Below are 18,135 nucleotides of genomic sequence, written 5' to 3' on the forward strand. Positions count from 1 at the left end.
GAGGAGACCCTAACCCTAGCCCAGGGCCAAAAGGCCCTATCCCCTTAAACCCTGAGGAGACCCTAACCCAAGGCTAAAAGGCCGTATCCCCTTAAACCCCGAAGAGACCTTAACCCTAGCCTTGAGCCAAAAGGCCCTATCTGCTTAAACCCTGCGGAGAACCTAACCCTAGCCCTGGGCCAACAGGCCCGAAACCCTTACACACTGAGGAGACCCTAACCCTAGCCCTGAGCCAAAAGGCCCTAACCCCTTAATCACCATTCAGACAAATACTCAAGATATTACATAAGCCATGTCACCCTGCCCTATGATGTCAATAAAAATGTGTTTCATAAATGACCATTTACTGTTCATTTATTAGATCTGTTTAAATAAAACTGTACACTACAACTGACCACTTTCTGTCAAATTGTGCAAACTCATTTTTCTCAGATCAACCTACCTTCTAAACTATATACTGTTAGAAGGTCACATTATGTGGGGCGTTAAAAGGTCTAAAGATTTTCACATCTAAAGATTTTCTTCTTTCTGTTTGATTATTTCTGGTAGGAGTTTTTTTTTCTGATCCCAGATTATGTGTCCATCTTAATTCACCCCAAGTCAAACACACAATTCTTTACAAACTCCTTTTTGATTGCTGCACAGTCCCTCAAGCACTCTTCCATTTCAACATGCCCATCCTAATTGATTTTGTATCTAACTTGAGAGCGCCATTAGGTATGAGATTAAGAGGCTCTTCCTCTGCCATTAGCACATGCATGACTTCTTATCACTCAATGAGGTGAAATACTTATTAGGCTGTGTGGCCAGAGTGCAATATCCCAGGGATCACCCTGTGATCCAATCAGGGAAATATATGTGCTGTGTGGTTGGATATCAATTAGACGGGACAATTAGGCCATGTCATCAATCCTGAACATCTAAAGACTGATATCGGTGTTCATTAGCAGGAGAGAGAAGTGGTGGCCATTATCCATTACTGACAACAGTGTTAACAAGGTGAAGGTAACAGAAGATGGATATCAGTGTTGCAAGCACTGTAATGTTTTATCACTCATGCTACACAAATCTTCCAGCTAGTCCAGAAAACTGAATATTTTCTTGTCAGATGATGCAACATTTTCAGACAGAAGCAAAAAATTCAAACAGAAACAATGAGAGTTTGGTAAAGCAGTGATTATTTTGACTTGGCTGAAGAAAAAATGTTGGCCAAATGAAGCTTGAAGAAATGTGGAGAATTGTGCTGAAATATATTTGTTGTGCATTTGCACCAAAATCTTGTCAACTATTTGAAGAAAAATCAAATATTAGATGCATGAAAAACTGACAAACTTGAAAACTGTTTTTGCTTAAAATCTCATCTCCACTACAGATAAGCTGCTTCTTGCTTTCACCCACATTTCAACATCTGATCCAAAAATGACATTAGCAATGGAGGCCGATGCTGATAATTGGATCAGCTCAGTCCCAGCTGTAACGGAACCTTTGAGTCATCAGTTACAGCACTTAAAGACAAAAATCTAATATCTGCAATTCAAAGTATCAAAAAAAGACAAAACAAGACAATTTAACAATAATGTTTAATATTTCTAAAACTGAGCAACTGTTTTTAAAGTCAGTCTCTAAACTCAGTATATTACTGAATATCTTTATCTACAACACTCACATGGTCTAACATTGCCCCCAGCCATAAAAATGTCCCCAGCTCAGACACACATCAGTGCTTTCCAAAGGTAGAGCCTCTGGTCACACAGGTTCTTCGTTTCAATCCCTCAACCTCGGGGCCATGCGTTCAGCTCGCCAGGCAGACCATCTGCGCGCTTCGCTCATGCCTCCTCAGAGAGGCCTAACAAACGGGCACCAGCATTTGGCTCGGAGCGGCCAACAGCAGCTTGCAGCAGTTAACACGGGCTCTTTCCTTTGAATCATACATGTTCTCCAGTGGAATTAGGAACGTCTCCAGATCTCCTCCTCACAGCTTCTGAACTACAAGAAGACTTTTTTTCGTCACAGCACCCTGAAGAAAATTAATTCAGATGTAATGCCCTGGTGAAGGGTGACATTGACCCAAGAAGAAAATGTCATGATACATTAGTACTGTTCAATAGGAGTTATAAGCTGATTTAATTAAAGATGAGACTGAGTGCAGCAGTAGATGAGCACCCAGGAGCCTCAGATCAAAAGGACACAGCCAGAAAGTTTCACTGAGCAATTTCATTCACTGATGGCTTCAAAAACTAATCTGACAACTGTTCTAACTTTGTGTCATGTCATACTGCATGTCTAGTTTATTACTTGTATAAAACCACAATCATACAAACATTTTAACAGGAAAATCCTGAATAGGACCTAAATCTTGTTCCAGAGCACTAGAGCTGTATTTTGTTGCCTGAATGGGAGCTCTCGTTTGATAGAAAACATCCAAGACTACAGCCCAGCATGTCCAGGTTTAAAATCCACACCAATGATAAACAATTACTTAAAAACTGGTCAAAAGCTGCCTATCCTCATTACAAAAGTGCCCTCAAGCAGATTAAATCGAACAAGGAGGCTGCTGCCAAGGTGCATGCCAGGACAGGTATGATGTGAGTGGAAGTGGGCAACAAAATCCTTTGAATGCTCTCAAATACAGTTTTGCAACTTGTGCACAATAATAAGCTGAATTTTAAAAGTTTGCCCTGCAAAATACAGCAAAATGGTTTACTGGTCACTTGACTTGACTGCAAAACTCTGAGACTTCAACCAAAATTTGTCCTATTTTTTTAGCAGTTTTCTTGCAATTTTCAGTCATCACTCATCTCTAACAGTCACTGCTCACCTTTATCAGTCGAAAAACCTCAGACTTTCTGTTGAATGAGAAGGAGTCAGATAATGTTATGTAATGCAACAAAGATTGTTTTTCAAAATGATTAAAACTTTAAAATGACCTTTTAAGTTTTTCAAAGGCACAATATTACATTTGTAAAAGAAACAAGTTTATAAGAATAACTACAAGAGGACCTGCTTCCACAGCCATCTGTGTTGAACTTCAACACATTTTTTCCAGCAAAAGTAAACTATGCAGAAGGTTACTTCTTTTTTACATTTCTTGGTAATTATTTCTAGTCTCCACATGTAATTATTCTTTCTGACTTCAGCAGAATATCAGCTGTGTGACAAGAATAATTTAACCCAACCAATGTTGGTCAATAGAGAAAACTACCTGTTTAAATCATGAGGATCACAAGAAGCTTTAAACAAGGCTGAGATCTTTAGGCTTCTTTAGGCTAACAGACATCATTAAGCGCTCACATTTTCAATTATCCCCAAACGTCCATTTTAGAGCGACTGGCTGAATTAGAGCTCTGCCGTGAACCCTGGCAGCTGGTGAGGCAGGGGATGCTGGGACCACAGTGTTTACTTACGGTCTGCTGTGGCAGCCTGATTTTTCTCTCAAGTGTTCATTTGTTTCTGTTTGGTCTGTTCTGCCTGCTCGCCTCCTCGTCTGTTCGTCTCATTGCTTCTTGGCTGCAGAGCCATCAGACTGAGGGGTCTGCAGGAAGTTGGGGCTGATGTGTCATTAGAGCTTCTTGCATTGCACTCAAACTTTAAAAGTCTTTATAACACTACACACTGCCCACTGAATGCACTGAAAAGAACTGTTCAGTTTCACTAAAGGAAAGCTAATGTTCACTGGTGAACCATTATCACCCTGTTGATGAACACAAATTTAGATAAAATGGATTGACAAGTTTGTCTGAATTTATCCTGTTATATATCATTAAAAGACTACTTTTCAAAACACTTTTCTAGGTTTAAAAGGAGTGTAAAAAATGCATTTGGGCTGTAATTTATTAAATAGACTTCAAACAAGAGTTACTATGATTTTTACGAGTTATACCAAAATTATTTAGTGAGTCAAACTATTTTAAAAATGTTCATAAATCTCTATACACCCCAACATCTCAGCGTGGCTAAAACAACCTTGGGTTGGTTAAAGCCTTTCAATACTGATACTTGAGGGAAACAACAAAAACAAATAAACTGGGTTAGAATCAATGGATGAGAACAGACATTAGCACAGTTAAATGGAGAGGATGAATCCAATCACCTGATCCCTGTCACCATGGGACAAAAAGCAGAAACAGGCCCAGCCGAAAGCACAGAGGTGGGCATTTAAAATAACCTGCCTTTCTTTACACGCCTAATTATACAGCATGACTATTTTGGATTAACATACAGTAAATATCAATATAAATACAGAATTAATGTTTTCTCAAATTTATTGAATCTCTTTAGCAGCAAATCAGTTCTAAACTAATTGGTTAAAGTTTTACCAATTTGCAAAATTTGAGAACAGTACAGTTAAAACTACAGTTCAGTTCTTAAGTCTGTCGATATTTAATATGTTGCATATTTGGAAGCATCAGTTTTATTTAATATACTGTACATATAACATAATGGCTTAAACTAATGGGGCTACATTTGAAATTACTGTATTAATGTTTAAATGAAAACCATCCCAACAGCTTTTTCTCCAAATCAAAGCTCAGCATGTTTTAAATGACCTGGACTTTGTTCTGCCTACTTTTATTCTCATGTACATCACTGTCTTTACAGTTTATGTAGAAAACTGAAGGACATTTTTATCCCCATGTTGATGGTAATCCTGCTGACACTCAAGGGGAATTGATCCCAGCTCTTACAGCAGATTCTTATTTGGTATGCAGAGCCTAAAACTGTCCATTTGGCTTCTGTTGCCTGTTCTGTTAACAGATCAGTAGGGTACATAGAAAGGCATGCTGAGGGTCACTCAGACAGCTTAGTAAGTGGTAGATATTAAACAGCTATTAAAAAATGTTGGCACACCTCAGCAGACCCCCATGGCTGGGATGGGGAGATGCACATCCTGCATACTTTAACCCTAGTACTATCATTTTTTTGTGAGCTGTTGATCAAGTACAAAATTTCTTTATAATCTGCACAAATAAGACAACAGTGAAAAGTTGTTTCCATTTAATCTAAACTAACTTGCACCTTTATACATTCATACCTACAACCCAGCTGAGCTACCATTCATTGCCTGCAGTGACCAATAAGATGTGCTTTCTCTCAGTCATTGTGCACAAAATATGCTTGTGTGAAGCAATAGCAGTCTATGGTGGCATATAATGAGAAGTTTGCAGCGTGTAAGAAACCCTGAAGCCAAATCATAAACAGCTTGCTACCGGCTGCAACTCAGAAAGATAAAGATGAACAAATCCTTCATGTTTATTTCAATCTAAGATGCTGAATCAGCAGCAGGAGATTGTTACCTTGCTTAAAGAACAAGTAAGTAGGACAGAAATGATCCTCTGGACAGAAGTTCAACCATCTCAGTGTTTTTGTACCTTTGTCTAAACCTTTTCTAAATGATGTCACAGGTATTCCTCACAATACAACTTATAATTTTGTGGGTTTGACAAAATGCAGATAAAGAAATTATTTTGTTATTAAATGTATGTATAAAATATATAACGAAATGAAATAGTTTCTCTTGCCCAGTCTTTAGAGTGCTACAGGAGATTCAGCAGCCATATTGCCTGCCGTTGACACAATCTGGTTGTTTATGATACGAACACTATCTGCAGGATGGAAGGAGGCCAAACAGCTTGTAGGCAGGGTGAGGCAGATCGTTACAATACTGAGGGTTTTTTTTTTTTCATGAACCTTACCTTAAAAATGACACCAATGTCTGCTACTCTCAATGCACTTGCAATACCAGGAAGTGATGCAGCTGATCAGGATGTTTTCTATAGTGCTCCACTAAAAGATGGTGAGGATGGAGAGAGGGATTCTTGCACACTTCAGTCTCACGGGAAAGTCTACTCTCTGCTTTCTTGACCAGCTTTGTGAAGTTTAAGTCCAGGACAGACGTGTGGTTGACCCTCTCCAAAGGAGACTTGTTAATGTGTGGGCAAATTTGAATTTTGTTGTAACTAAAAAAAAAAAAAACAGAAGTCTATGGCAACCATAAGATTTACACTAAATTTCTTTACTTTCTTTATTTACCTTTCAGCATTGTAGGTCACACAGAGCCATACACCAAACTGTGCTGTAAAGGCTTCTGCATTGACATTTTGAAGAAACTTTCCCGCAACATAAAGTTCTCCTATGACCTCTACCTGGTCACTAACGGCAAGCATGGCAAGCTGGTGCGGGGAATTTGGAACGGGATGATCGGAGAGGTAAGAAGCATAAAGTTATACATGATAGCTTCCTTCAAGATCACAAAACAAAACAAATATGAATCAACTGTGCTGCTCATTCATTTGAAAATTTGTTCTGGTACAGTACTGTTATTAATCAAAAAAAAGTGACTACTTTAAATGCTTTTACCAGACTTTTAACTCTGAGTGAATAAAGTTATGTGGTAAAACTGTTGTGATTTTAATTATCATTTCATATTGCTGTATTCTTTATACCCTTATTCCTTTGCTTCCAATTCCAGCGCATACACACACAGAACAAAAACATGACTGAAGGTTGGATTTTATTTTTATTTTTTCAAACTCTAGCTTTGATTGTTTTATTGGGCAGCAATTAAGACTAAATACATGAATAAAAATCCAATTAGGAAAGTAAAATAAAATTAGAAGAGGACGTGATGAATGAGCAAACAGGTGCCAAGGTCACAGTGTTATTTGTGGGAGGGTTTGATGTACAAGGAGGAGGACCACTTGTCACTGTGAATAATCTGCAGTCAGATTCCTGTAGCTGGCCTTCCTTCTGGGGAGCTGGGGGAAATTACATTGGTTGCACCCCCCACCACCACCACCAAATAAAAAAAACAAGGCTATTGTGCTCAATGAGGCATCACTCTCCGTAGGAGAGCAAATGGCTTGCATGAGGCGAGGTGTCTGGACCACAGGCTCTCCATCAGCACAATAAAGAGAAGTGTGTTATGGCAGAAAAGGGCCAACATCAGTTACAGACTTGGCCAGTCTACGAGATTCAAGCATGAGCCAAAACAGCATTTTTATCAAAGAACAAGCTTTAGCTGACAGCAATTTATTCTGGATTTACCTTCTAATAAGCACTGTGCTAAATGCTGCAGCACTTCATTTGGATTATAAACTGTTTACGCAATTAAATAATGTTTTACAAATCATATGTGAAACTTGAGGTTTGCTTAACACATTTAACCTTCTGCCAAGAAGAAAATTACAGCTTACATTCATGTCTGACTATCTGGGTATAAAATGTCAACTTCCAAATTTTATTATTCTAAACATGAAGTCTTAACATGAATTTTTCATGGCCATAGACACGTTTTGTAGGGTCAAGACGATCTCTACATCTCACAGCCTAATTCTGGCCAGTCCATCCTTGAGACTCAGTGGACATACATGTAAAAGTTGATAAAAAATTCCCCAGACTTTCCTGATGCATCCAATGTCTAAAAATAAAACCTTAACCTTTGACTACAAAATTTTAATCAGTTCATTCTAGAGAGTCCAAGTGAACATTTGTGCCAGATGTAATGAAATTCGCCCGAGGTGTTTCTGAGATTGAGATAAGGCTGAGATAATTGGATGGACAGAGGAACCACTGAGAACATAATGCTGCCGGTGAGTGCTGGCACCGGTGCTGAAGCATGAACAAGCAAGATAACATTAAGTGAGGCTTTTCAGCGGTGTCCTTTCGGCTGCTGAAGGAATCAGTAAGTGTTTTCACCACGGGGAAGAGGATGAGTGTGTTTATTTTACTGATAAACGACATTTACCAGAAAGGTCTGCAGTGAATGTCTGGAACCATGTCCTCCATCTGCTTCCACTTTCATTCCACCCCAAAAGCAAACATCTCTATTGACTTTCCTTCCTCTATAGGTGTTCTACAAACGGGCAGACATGGCCATCGGCTCACTGACCATAAATGAAGAGCGTTCTGAAATTATCGATTTCTCAGTGCCATTCGTGGAGACGGGAATCAGTGTGATGGTGGCTCGAAGTAACGGGACTGTCTCTCCCTCTGCGTTTTTAGGTGAAAAACGACCTAAGCTTAGCTATCAAAGCAGTACTGAAATCACACTGGGAGTTGTTTGTTCCAGCTTTTAAAATAATATTTTTGTCTGCAGAACCGTACAGTCCAGCAGTCTGGGTGATGATGTTCGTCATGTGTCTGACAGTTGTAGCCATTACAGTCTTTGTCTTTGAATATTGCAGTCCAGTTGGCTATAATCGCAGCCTGGTCAGTGCCAAAGGTAAGCCTCTCATGAATGCTTCTTGTCAATAAGCTTCCCTTCATAACAAAAGCACCAGAGCCCCAAATACTGTAGTTTCATTCGAGAGCCATGTGCTCTATAACGCATCTCATTGTTTTAAAAAGGCCATACAGGAAAGATAATTTCTCACCTACTGAGCTTTGTTAGATTAGTCTTCTTTGATGCAGAATTTTACGACAAACAACACTTTTGGTCTTAAAGTTAAGCAAATCCTAAAAAGGCATGCTGTAAATGGATACATTACAGGTGATATAGGGTCATTTTATTTTATTTGCAACAGACTACTACATGAGAAAACTATTTTGGCTTTTTTTTGGCTTTTCTAAGTTGTTTAAGTTTTATCATGTTTGGAAAACAAGAAATGTTAAAAACCTGGAATGTTCAAATTTGTAATAAAATACATCTCTATTACAATTTCCAAGACAAAGTTAAAGCTAAACGGTAGCATTTGATTAGGAAAAAAAAAAACCAGACACTTATCTCCGTACACCATTTTTCTCTAGATCCTGGAGGTCCCACATTCACCATTGGAAAATCAGTTTGGCTGCTGTGGGGTATTGTCTTTAACAACTCAGTTCCTATTGAGAACCCAAAGGGCACCACTAGTAAGATCATGGTCCTGGTCTGGGCTTTCTTTGCCGTCATCTTCTTGGCTTCCTACACGGCCAACTTGGCTGCCTTCATGATCCAGGAGCAGTACATCGACACCGTCTCTGGACTGAGTGACAAAAAGGTACAGACTCCAGTTATCGACTCTGCTGTATGTTTGTTTCACTGCTTGGGAGGGAGTTGTATATTCTGAATTCATAAACAATGCATACTACATTTGTATGAATCCCTGAGTAGAATCCAAAAGTAGGAAAATCATTTTTACTTTTCGTTTATAAAGCAAAAGTTGATTTACATAGCCTCTCTAGAATAGCACGTCTATGGAAAGAATATAGACAAGTAAATATTCCACCAAAGCAGTGAGTAAAATTTCCTGGTATTATCTTATCTATTTTCTGCCTAGGGATGTATTTTATAGGAGAATCAACGAGAAAATCCACGTTAAACCATCAGCACAAAAAATGATTAGTAGTTGTTTTTGCTTTCAGGCAACTGAGAAGATTAAAGAGGCATTTGAGGAAAATTCAGCGCTGTCCACAGCTCATTACAATTCTACTGAAGTCACTTACAATTCCCTTTTTATTATAGATTAATTCTGCAAAGTAGTGAATTTATTTGACAGTTATTTTGACAACAGCTTTATAGATTGAACATCATTCTGCATAGCTACATTATATGAATGTAGAGCTACACTGCTGTTTGTCCAGCTGTGCTAAACTCTGCAGGACAGGTCTATGTCAATTAGGCAGAATACAAAACTACCTAATATGACCTGGTATCAATGTCTGATGCATCTATTGCATCTATTGGGATCCAACTGCTTCACCTGGAAGTGGGAAACATATCTTTACCAGATTCTCCAAAGCCCACCAGTTTGCCGCTATCAAACACCATCTCTTATCTGTGATACTTAAAAAAGCAACATGTCTGTCAAATATAGTGAAGTAGTAAAAGCAAAGAGAAAAGTCTCTCCAAAATTAGCCATCTTCTCAAACACAGTTACTTATTGATAATATCTCACCGGGCTGTGACCAACATTCCCAATGCACTCTCCAAAGTATCTTGAAATGTTTCCGGGGTTCTTAATTTCCTTGTGTGAGTCACAGAGACATACATTCTTGTTACTTGGGTTTCTAAAATGGCTAAAACATTTGTGCTACAAATTTTCTTTGTAGAAATTCAATCATTATGGGCATCTCCTCCGTTCTGTCACAGTCATTGCATTTTGAGACCTGCATGGGAGGTTTTCATCTGAAGCTGATGATCAGTAATAGTTATTTAAAAACTGGTCCAAACCCACTCATTTTCTTTTAGAAAGTAAACTCCAGCAGAATTAATTATAAAGTAGGGACAGCTGCTGAGGTGGATGCAAAACAAGTCGAGGCATTTCTGATGTAGGTGGAGTTGGGCAACAAATAAACAAAATAATCTGCATGACCTAGACTACAATTTTACAAGACATGCACATGACAATAAGTAATGCAATATGACGAGTTAAAAGGGCAGTGACACCAGTGTTACAGTGGGTCCTAAGCAAATACCAAAAAAAGATACAATGGATAGATCATAGGTGATATTAATTTAAAATAATATATCATTATAGATTTTTTTAAAGACCCTATAGAAAAGAGTTTTGTCACAACTTGTTGCCAACTAGTCTCCAACAGTCACAGCCCAGTCAGATGCTATCTTAAGATTTATTTGAAAGAACCCATCTCTGGTACTAAAAAAAAAACTATTATTTTATTGTTAAGGTGATATTAGTGGAACAAGTATGAACTCACAGAGGATAATCACAGAGATAATGTTGTCCCTTCTCCTTTACTTCTTTTCTCCTTAAGTACAAATTGACTCTTTAGTTATGTTCTCTGAACCCATTTGCATAAGGTTAATGAAAAAGTGCAATACTGTATTCCCACTTGTCAGAGTTCCTTTCAATGATAATTAAATGCAAATCATACTGCCAAAAGCAAATGGATAAAATAAGTTCATTTTTAAGAGAGACAAGGAAAGGATGATGGAAGTTTAGATCCCTCTGGATGCAATGTCCTGGACAGAAAGTTAATTTCCATCTTTGTGGTGTTAGATGTGTAAATTAACAGAACAAGTAGCCTGAAGGACAGCTCTCAAAGAAGCTCTAAGGATATCAGATATAAAAAATATCACACAAAAGCGTTCTCTGTTTCAGTGTGTCAGCCAGTTTGTGGTATTTTTACAAGACAGAAAGTAGAGGTTTAATGAAATCCCACATTTATTCATTATTTATTTAAATCAAATGCAAAAATATCTACAAGGATTATTATTGAAATAACAGCAAATCTCTTATTTATATGGGTGCTAAGTTAATAATACTAATCACTAATAACATTTCTTCATTTCCCTCAAAAGTTTCAAAAGCCACATGAGCAGTATCCACCATTTCGCTTTGGTACAGTCCCAAATGGAAGCACAGAGCGCAACATTAGGAGTAACTATCCCGAGATGCACTCCCACATGGTCAAATACAACCAGAAGGGGGTAGAGGATGCACTTAACAGCCTTAAAACAGGGTAGGTTTCTGCCAAGTGTCATATACACTTTATGTACACAGAGTGGAAAAGCAAATACAAGCTGCTATGTGATTTAATCTTGTTTTGTTTTTTGTAAATCATGCTAGGAAACTGGATGCCTTTATCTATGATGCTGCAGTGCTGAACTACATGGCAGGAAAAGATGAAGGATGCAAACTAGTGACCATCGGCAGTGGAAAAGTTTTTGCTACTACTGGTTACGGCATTGCTCTGCAGAAAGAGTCACGCTGGAAACGACCCATCGACCTGGCACTGCTGCAGTTTCTGGCTGATGGTATTTGCAATAAATTCAAAATGCTGAATAGCAACAAAGGGAATGAAAGAATGTCATGCATTATGTACTGTAATAATACAGAAAAGCCACTGTGCTTATAAAAGAAAAATGCAACCATGTATGAGGATGAATATGATGAACAAAACATCATGATGGGTGCAGTTCATCCGAATGAGAGACTGGCCTCACTTGTCTCAAAGCCTATTAAACAGAATCCATATGCAACCTATTTCCAATCTTTAGGCCAAAGCCTGGTAAAAATTTGTTTGAAGATATACTAAACAGCAACACAAGTACTAATGCACAACATACCGTATACAGTGATGCTATATCCTTTAAATCAGCAGAATAATTTCATTTAGAGAACTAGCCATTTTCTTAAAAGTACTAACATCTAGAATTCCCAGAAAAAAACAAAAGGTTAAAATGATAATTACCAGTAGGAGTTTCCCATTTTAGAAAATATTTGATTTAATGAGAATTTTTAACTTCCTGAATTAAGAAAAAAATCAGAATAAATTTTATTTTACCTGCTGATTGTTTTAGACATTTTCTTTATCTGCACCAAATGCTTTTTTCATAGGACCTAAATGTACATTTTGGGCTTCTCACACACAGGTGACACACAAAAGCTGCAAACTGTCTGGCTCACAGGCATCTGCCGTAATGAAAAGAAAGAGGTGATGAGCAGCAAGCTGGACATCGACAACATGGCAGGAGTCTTCTACATGCTGCTTGTGGCTATGGGCCTGAGCCTGCTGGTGTTTGCCTGGGAGCATCTGCTCTACTGGAAACTTCGACACTCAGTTCGCAAATCTAACCGACTGGACTTTCTCCTGGCAATCAGTAGAGTAAGTAACCATCCCATAATGAAAGGGTTTTGTCGCTTTAAGCATTTTGAATAGTTCTTTGTCTTCACACAGTAATTAATAGGTGCAGCAGAGTTTCCTCTGGAGGCATCTTTGAAACACAATTATAAAGTAAAACACAAAGTCAAACAAACACACAAAAAAAACAATACCAAGTTAAGCTGGTTTATAATTACAAAAGTTCAACAGAAGCAGCAGCAAGAGGATTTCTTGGATATTCTTGTTTGAGAAACTGAATTTAAATTGCCCCATTAAAAAATCTTCATCTCTGCATCAAGACTGGTCAAAGGTGAGATTACACAATTCAAAGCAACACACAATTTGAAAGTGAAATCAAGATGGTGGGGCATAATAATATGGAAACTAATATAAGTGCATAATCAGCAACTCAAATTTCCATCCCTGAGGTCTTTTTAAGGGAAAATAGCAATTTAATCACAACTACAGAACCATAAAGTAAAGAAAAAAATTATTTCATAATTTCTGCAACACTGGATTTAAATACTTTACTTGCTTAGTAAGGTAGCTATACAGTTATGCAATAAAAAATAGAAATTTACCTAATTCAATATAATGACTGTAACAAAGCATGAACAGACGTGCATGTGGGCTCATTGTGATTTAGGGTTGTAATTTTATCCTTTCATCCCTTTGTAGGGTATCTACAGCTGCTTCAACGGAGTAGAGCAAACTGATCGCAATGGGAGCATGCAGAGCCCAGACGTCACTTCCAACTACACACAAGCCAATATGCTTAAGATGCTGAGGACAGCCAAGGACATGGTGTCCTCTGCCAGAGTGGAGAACTCTCTTGACAGTGCAACCAAAACAATAGAGAACTGGAGCAGACGGGGAGCTGACAATGTGAGAGCTGGCCTGCCTCCCAGAGTTACAACCACAGACATGACCCATGGCCGTCTGCCTTATATCTCTAGCATTACAGACAACCACTCACCATACCCTCACAGGGCCATTACACCAACTTTCCCAGTGCATTATGGGGAAACCTCCACCCAACCCCTCTTGGAAAAGCCCAGGGTGGTAACCCGGCCTTCGCCTCTCCGGTACACTCTGCCTACCCGTAGCAGTCAGCACCTGTTAGAGAGAACTCTGCCCATCTCCAGCCTCAGCAGCCCACACATTGCCATTAGGGATCCTGCTCCTTCTGGACCTTCAAATCCCCACCACAACAGCAGGCTGTATGTGGAGAACCAGGCCCGGCACCCAACATCCCCCTTTGCTCCTTACAGGGAGTTCCAGGTACCTGACATCTACATGGAGCACAAAGGACCCTTGAGGAGGAAGTTTAGTTATCCCCCTGACTGTGTGAGCAAGAAGAAAAAGGCTTTTACCTACGTGTTTGACACAGCAGACCACAGAGTGAGGGGTGACTATGATGAACCTCGATCTTGCTTTGCTGAACTGAGGGCTAATCACCTTTTAAACAACCACACCCCTGATGCTGCTGCCATGGCCTGCACTGGAGGACACTACCCCGGCAGCAGCACCAGCTGCAACTCTTGTATGAAGTCTTACCTGGAGCCTGACATGGATGACATACCCTTGTTGGGAAAGGACAAACTAAATCGGCGTGCCTCATTCCTCAAAGCTACGTGGGGGAATGACAGAATCCATCACGTGGATGAAACAAAGCCTTCTACATCCACATCTCCCTCCACCCGAGCTGATATGCCTGATTTGTTTCCACGGGTGGTGTGTCCTAACCCAAAGCCTCACAAGCTATATGGCAGTTTAGGACACAATCTGTCCTGCTACCCCATGGCTGCAGAGCCAGCCTACCTGGACCCCGCTCATATGTGTTCCTACCCCTACACACAGAAGCTCAAGTATTCTGACTCCACTCGACTTCCCTCTTACAGGGAAGCCATTCTGCAGAATGCCGCTGCCCTGCGCCGCTCCTCCTCCACAGTGGTACACAGACATTACTCCACCTACCTGAACTCCTACACAGACTTACCAGTGTATGTGAGCCCACTGGCACAGGGACCATCACAGTTCTACAACAGTCCAAAGGACATGTGCCACTTGATTCCCTGTACCAGCCACTGTCCAGATAAAGCAGCAATGATGCCTCGTGTGAGTGACAGACATATGGTTTACCACAACAATATGTTCGGGGCCTATGAAAGCACAGGAAAGAGGGAAGACCTGGGCTGTGGGAGCAGAGAGCGGAGGCAGGTGTTGGTGGCGCGAAGAGTCAACAGTCCCTATGTGCCAAAGCCCTGGGGCAGGGTATCTAGCCTGGAGTCTGAGGTCTGAACCACTATCCTTACTGGTCCTCCATTTGGCCTGATTGAGTCCCTCCTGGGGAGTGGATTTTCTGGAGGCTGTTCCCTTGGCCTCTGGTCAAAGCAAAAATTAAACTTTACACCAATAGTGTATTTGAGAGCATTTTCTCTCAGTTATCAGTGCAATAATATCTTGGGCAGCAAAATGTAAAAGAGATGAAACTAAAAAGCAAATTACTGCTGGGACTTTGTAAGCCAAATTTTAAAATCTACTTAAATAAATTGAAACGTTACAAAATATTCAATATATAAAGATTTAACTGTTCATTGTTAACATTTTTTTTTAATTCTGTCACCATGTGAAATTGTTTTGGGAGACAATATACTGTAGCCTCTCCACATGATTACAAATTAAAGGCATTTCTCTATTTTTCCCCCAAAATCATTTGTACCCATCATGTCAACTGACTAATAAATTAACAAAACTAATTTTGTGATCTAAGCACTGAGATGTCTTCCATAAACTTTCTAAGTCCACAACCGTGGGTGCACCAAGACTTTCTGGACATTAATGTAATGCTATTGCACTTCTAAAGCAAGTAAAAAAAAAATCATAAAGTATTATGTATATCTGCATTGTTACTATACCCTTTAATAAAGAACAAGGCCATCTGAGGAGCCTTTTGGATTATCTTCAGTCTTTTTAATGTGTATGCTCTAATTTATAGTGACTAATCAGTTTTATAGTCCTGTTTTCTTTGATGGAAAACACAGAAAGTGTCACAAAATTTGTTGGTGGACAGTATAAATAGAAATTCATACTTTCACTATACATAAGCAAACTAATCTTCCAAATGATGACTTGTATAAACCAGTATAAACCATAGTAATGTCTTGATCTTTTTGATATTAAAATTGCACGTTGAGTTTCCTAACAGCCGATATCATAACCAACAACCACACAACAATAAAACCATTAAAAACGCAAAATCATAATTTTTGGTCTAGCTTTGTATAAATCCAACAAAAGCATCCAGTCCAAGCAAGACAACATGGTAGAGAGACAAGAAAATTCACAGAAAACATCAAACAGCAGAATGATTACAGCAGCAAGCGATAGCAGGTGAAGCAGAATTACATCTACAGAACCAAAACAAATGCAAAGAAAAAACTGTTAACTTAAGCTTTTTCACTTCAAGTTAGACAATAAATATGCAAAAATCAATATAATGCACAGCTAATTTTTGAAAGCAACTGATGAAAGCAACATTAAAAAGCAGCAGCATGAAAGCATAAAAAACACAAGAACCTCCGCTCTGAAAATGCTGCACAGCAGAAAACAGAACAACTTCAGCTGCAACATCCAAAAGCACACAAACACTGGATAGCACCAACAAGTGTCCCAATTCTATAAACACTTCAGCTATGTGCAGAGATTACAATGTTTTTGCAAGAAATATTTTACCATTTAGTATAATGGGACCAGTATAAAATTGGTCCACATCTATAAACTCATATCAGAAAAGGATGAAAACACTCACCGGGCTGAAGGATGCTGAATACGATCAGGGTATCAGCTCATATCAGCCATAGCTCAAAACTGCAAAGACAAAAAGGATAGAAACAGTTTACTGCAGCCTCATAATAACTATGATAACAATGTGAAGATTTTTATTCCAGTAAAGAACAAGTCCTCTGTGAGTTGTAAAGAAACAAAAGCAAATAAACTTTGTTTTTATTGGTTGCTTACACAATGTAAAACTGGACAACTGGAAACATTTATTATCCTATCAGCATAAAGCAAAGCATCTGACAAAGTGCAGGCTGTCTGGATCATATCACGATTCTCTAACCATCCAGTCTTTAAATATCATAAAATCTATTTTAAAACAACTTACCCTTACGTTTGCATAATTAAAAACCTTGACCTTGTTGACATTAGTTTTACAGGTGCTCTATAAGCACAAAACTTATACCAACTTCAAAACTACAGCAGCATTTTTTTCAATTAAAGCACACAATATAGCAAAAAGTATTGTAAAGATAGGATCTCACTGCGCTGCGACTGATGGAGAATAGTTGGTGACTCAAAATTCAGAGAAAATAGAATTCAGTCAAAATTCAACTAAGTGTTTGCAATCAGCGACCAGCAAGCCGTGCAGTGAAGTTTTGAGCAGGCACTTTATGAAAATAAGCCCATTTTTACATGCAAAACTATATTCTCGGCCATGTACATTATTTATGTTGCCCACATCGTACCCACCTCGGCCTGCTTTGTACCTTTGTAAGATGCCCTCATCAACTGTGATTATTCTTTTTTTAAATTCGTTGCACAGTTTGTTTTATAAGCATGTTTAAAATTTAAGCAACAGGACTTTGCGCCTCTGCAACCCACAGGAGGAAATGGAGTCACAAAATGTTCTGGAGACTTTCCCGTGAATGATGCACGCCAACTAGTTGCAGCTAAATGTGACACTACCTTAATTCATATTTGACACCATTTAATCCACAGAAACAAAAGTCAAGCTTATTTATTTCAGATCTTATACAATAACTGAAAATGTTCTGTCCCAAGACGTGTGCCAATAAATAAATCCCAAAAAGACTTTGTTGGATTAAACACATCTGCACTGTTAACATATTTTTAATATTCTGGTTAAGTCTCCAGCTGAGCAATAACTGCAGTAAGGTGCTTCATGTTGTAAAACTCTTATTTCTGCTCCTCAGATTGGTTCAGATACAAACAGGAGCAAGACGACGGTGCTGTGACACATTTATATATTCTGAGTTGTTTGCTGATAGTTGCTAAATTGATGGGAGGGCTGGCTGATTGCAGCACAGATGATAAATGATTCTACACATGCAGAGAAAATGTGACTGGCAATTTGCCATCCAATGTCCAAAATATCCACAGACACAGCTGCTGCGCTGCACACTGCTGGGGAAATTAAACCATTTAAAAATCACAGCTTTATTTGGAGCTCACTGGGAATTCCGACTCCAAACTGGAAAATATGATCATTAATGACTTATTCCACATCCATATTAGAGGTTAGGAGCTTTTTCCAGGATGAGTACAGTTCATCACTAAGATATTCTCATAAGCAGTGCAGGTTACTGATCAGGAGAAGGACAAGAAAGTGTGCAACATCACCAACTTATAATACAATCAATGACTGGGAATTTTAAAATAACAAATTAAAACACAGGGTAAACATCTCAGCTCATAATTTTATTCATTTTTTCTGTGATTTAATGCTAAGGGTTTTCTGTAGAAACAACTAAATGTATTTTTTTTCCTGCTACAGGAATAGTCCAGACA

General features: G+C 38.8%; 1 protein-coding gene across 1 annotated transcript in view; it reads left to right on the plus strand.

The window, feature by feature from the left end:
• grin2ca (glutamate receptor, ionotropic, N-methyl D-aspartate 2Ca) overlaps positions 1-15,563 on the plus strand; it is a 53,790-nt gene extending 38,227 nt beyond the window's left edge. The window contains exons 6-13 of the mRNA XM_017419285.3: positions 6,038-6,206; positions 7,848-8,001; positions 8,096-8,221; positions 8,746-8,975; positions 11,240-11,400; positions 11,508-11,695; positions 12,314-12,546; positions 13,222-15,563. Of these exons, the coding sequence (XP_017274774.1) occupies positions 6,038-6,206; positions 7,848-8,001; positions 8,096-8,221; positions 8,746-8,975; positions 11,240-11,400; positions 11,508-11,695; positions 12,314-12,546; positions 13,222-14,844 (2,884 nt within the window). The 3' untranslated portion in view covers positions 14,845-15,563. The remainder of the gene's footprint in view (positions 1-6,037; positions 6,207-7,847; positions 8,002-8,095; positions 8,222-8,745; positions 8,976-11,239; positions 11,401-11,507; positions 11,696-12,313; positions 12,547-13,221) is intronic.
• The last annotated feature ends 2,572 nt before the right edge of the window (positions 15,564-18,135 follow it).

Source organism: Kryptolebias marmoratus, linkage group LG12 (assembly GCF_001649575.2).
Source record: "Kryptolebias marmoratus isolate JLee-2015 linkage group LG12, ASM164957v2, whole genome shotgun sequence".
Lineage (NCBI taxonomy): Eukaryota > Metazoa > Chordata > Actinopteri > Cyprinodontiformes > Rivulidae > Kryptolebias > Kryptolebias marmoratus.